Source organism: Notothenia coriiceps, unplaced genomic scaffold, assembly GCF_000735185.1.
Source record: "Notothenia coriiceps isolate Sejong01 unplaced genomic scaffold, NC01 NC01_scaffold00011333, whole genome shotgun sequence".
Classification (NCBI taxonomy): domain Eukaryota; kingdom Metazoa; phylum Chordata; class Actinopteri; order Perciformes; family Nototheniidae; genus Notothenia; species Notothenia coriiceps.
The window spans coordinates 54,218-56,312 of NW_011344034.1; the positions used below are offsets into that span (position 1 = coordinate 54,218).

Here is a 2,095-nt window from a genome sequence, read left to right on the forward strand (position 1 = left end):
AATCTCTTCTGCTACGAAAACAATGGATTGCAGCTTTAGCCTTTCAAACAAAATTACATATTGAAACTTTGTCCCCAATTATACTATTCAGTCAATTCGTTTCATTTCCTATTATACAGATTGTGTTTCTTTAAATTATAATGTCATCAAAAGTTAGTTATCATTCCTCCCCGTCACACTGTGAGGATAACAAACGTAACTCTCAGACGTTGTCAGTGGTAGCTGTGTTCTCAGGTTCCCTCTGTTGGTCTGGGCTGCATGCCTGCACCCTGCAGTTTGGGTGGTTGAGGTCATCCTGGCAGGAGGCCTCCTGTCAGCAGCACCTCTGGAGGTCTGGGAGTGCTTTGGGTCGAGCCCAGCACACAGCGAGCAGCACGTCTGTGTTGTCTCCAGCTCCATCGTGCCGGGATCGTTTTACTGATAAAATCAGAGGAGAGAGTTTTCCTTTACCCTGATTGGCCGGGGCTCGGTGGAGCTGACATGACTTTGGCTTTTCTGAAACACTAGCTTAGTCTTGTCACAAATCACAGCGCTGCTCACTGTAGGTGGTTTTACTGCTCTCTGGCAGCGGCGCTCCCTGAGGGCCAGCTACTGTAGGATCAGCATCTTGGCAGGCCTGACACTAACTGATGGAGGAAGTGTGTACGGGCCAGTGGTAGTAAGTAAAAGAAGATTAAAAGGGTGATTACAAGATCCTAAATGGGTGCTTTGTTTGAAAACCATCACACTGAGAGCCTGACCTCTGAAGGACCTACATTTGCAGATGGATGTTTTTTTGGGTGGAAATTAGGGCTTAACCACAACTGAGTCTTTTCTTTCTCCCCCCCCCTTTAGCTCCACGGGTACATGGAGAGCGAGCCCCTGACCCTGCAGCTGTTTATTGGCACAGCTGACGACAGGCTGCTGCGGCCCCACGCCTTCTACCAGGTCCACCGCATCACCGGGAAGACGGTGTCCACCCCGAGCCACGAGGCCCTGCACACCAACACCAAGATCCTGGAGATCCCCCTGCTGCCGGAGAACAACATGCGGGCCATGTGAGTGTCACAGGGAGATTTCCTATTCAGAGGTTCAAATATCCGAATCAAATGTTGACAGTCGGTGTGGACCGGAATTAGTGTTTGTTTTACGTCTCCCAAATCAAGTCTCAAGTAATTAAACATTTGTCTTCAATGTTGAGTCTCGAACGAAGAATTGACATGGACTTGCCCCAAAGGACTTGTATAAAGATATTCAGAGCCGTTTTCCTTGGAACTCTGGGGCCGTATTCACAAAGGATCTTAGGGCTAAAAGTAGCTCCTAACTGGCGAATTTAGGAGAAACTCCTAAACATAATGGGCGTGTCAGTCTTAAGTTTAGGACTCCTAATTTTATTCACTAAGAGCAATTCACAAAGTATTTTAGGCCTAAAAGTAGCACCTAAGTCTGGGAGAGCTTAAAAGTCCTCGAGAGGACTCCTAACTCAGTAAGACCTATTCACAAAGAATCTGAAAATGGCTGCGAGACGAAATGTTTTGGAGACAATGGAAGACTTCCATTGTCTCCAAAACATTTCGTCTCGCAGCCATTTTCAGATTCTTTGTGAATAGGTCTTACTGAGTTAGGAGTCCTCTCGAGGACTTTTAAGCTCNTCAGTTAAAGTAAAGTCATAGAATTGGAGTTTAGAAACAGTGATGAATATGTTTGCAAAGCAGCTGCTTCAGATGTTCACATGGCAGGAGTTATTTTATAATCTTTTGGGAATTGAAGGTAAGTTTCAAGCCATTTTAGACAGGGCATGTCCAAGTTATGACACGGTGAGGACTTTGAAAGGAAGATGTTCAGATACTTTTTTTGGTTTTGTGGGTGTGGATTGATCACAAATGACTTTAAACTTGATGTGGACTTGCCTGAAAGACTGACATACAACTCTAGATGTTTTAGGAGATTACTTTTTTTACTCAACTAAACTAAATCCCTTTTCACACATGCATTTCAACCACAAAATGATCAAGAAAGTAGCCAGTGGAGCTGTAGCTGAGGAGCAAGAGACCCAGTAACGAGTCAGGGTGTTGGATAGAGCCCATGTGTGAATATGATGTTGTTTGTTTTAACG

At 44.9% G+C, this 2,095-nt stretch overlaps 1 protein-coding gene across 1 annotated transcript in view; it reads left to right on the plus strand.

The window, feature by feature from the left end:
* The window catches only part of nfatc1 (nuclear factor of activated T cells 1), a 45,386-nt gene that overhangs the window by 9,097 nt on the left and 34,194 nt on the right, over positions 1–2,095 (plus strand). The window contains exon 4 of the mRNA XM_010772553.1: positions 835–1,037. Within this exon, the coding sequence (XP_010770855.1) occupies positions 835–1,037 (203 nt within the window). The remainder of the gene's footprint in view (positions 1–834; positions 1,038–2,095) is intronic.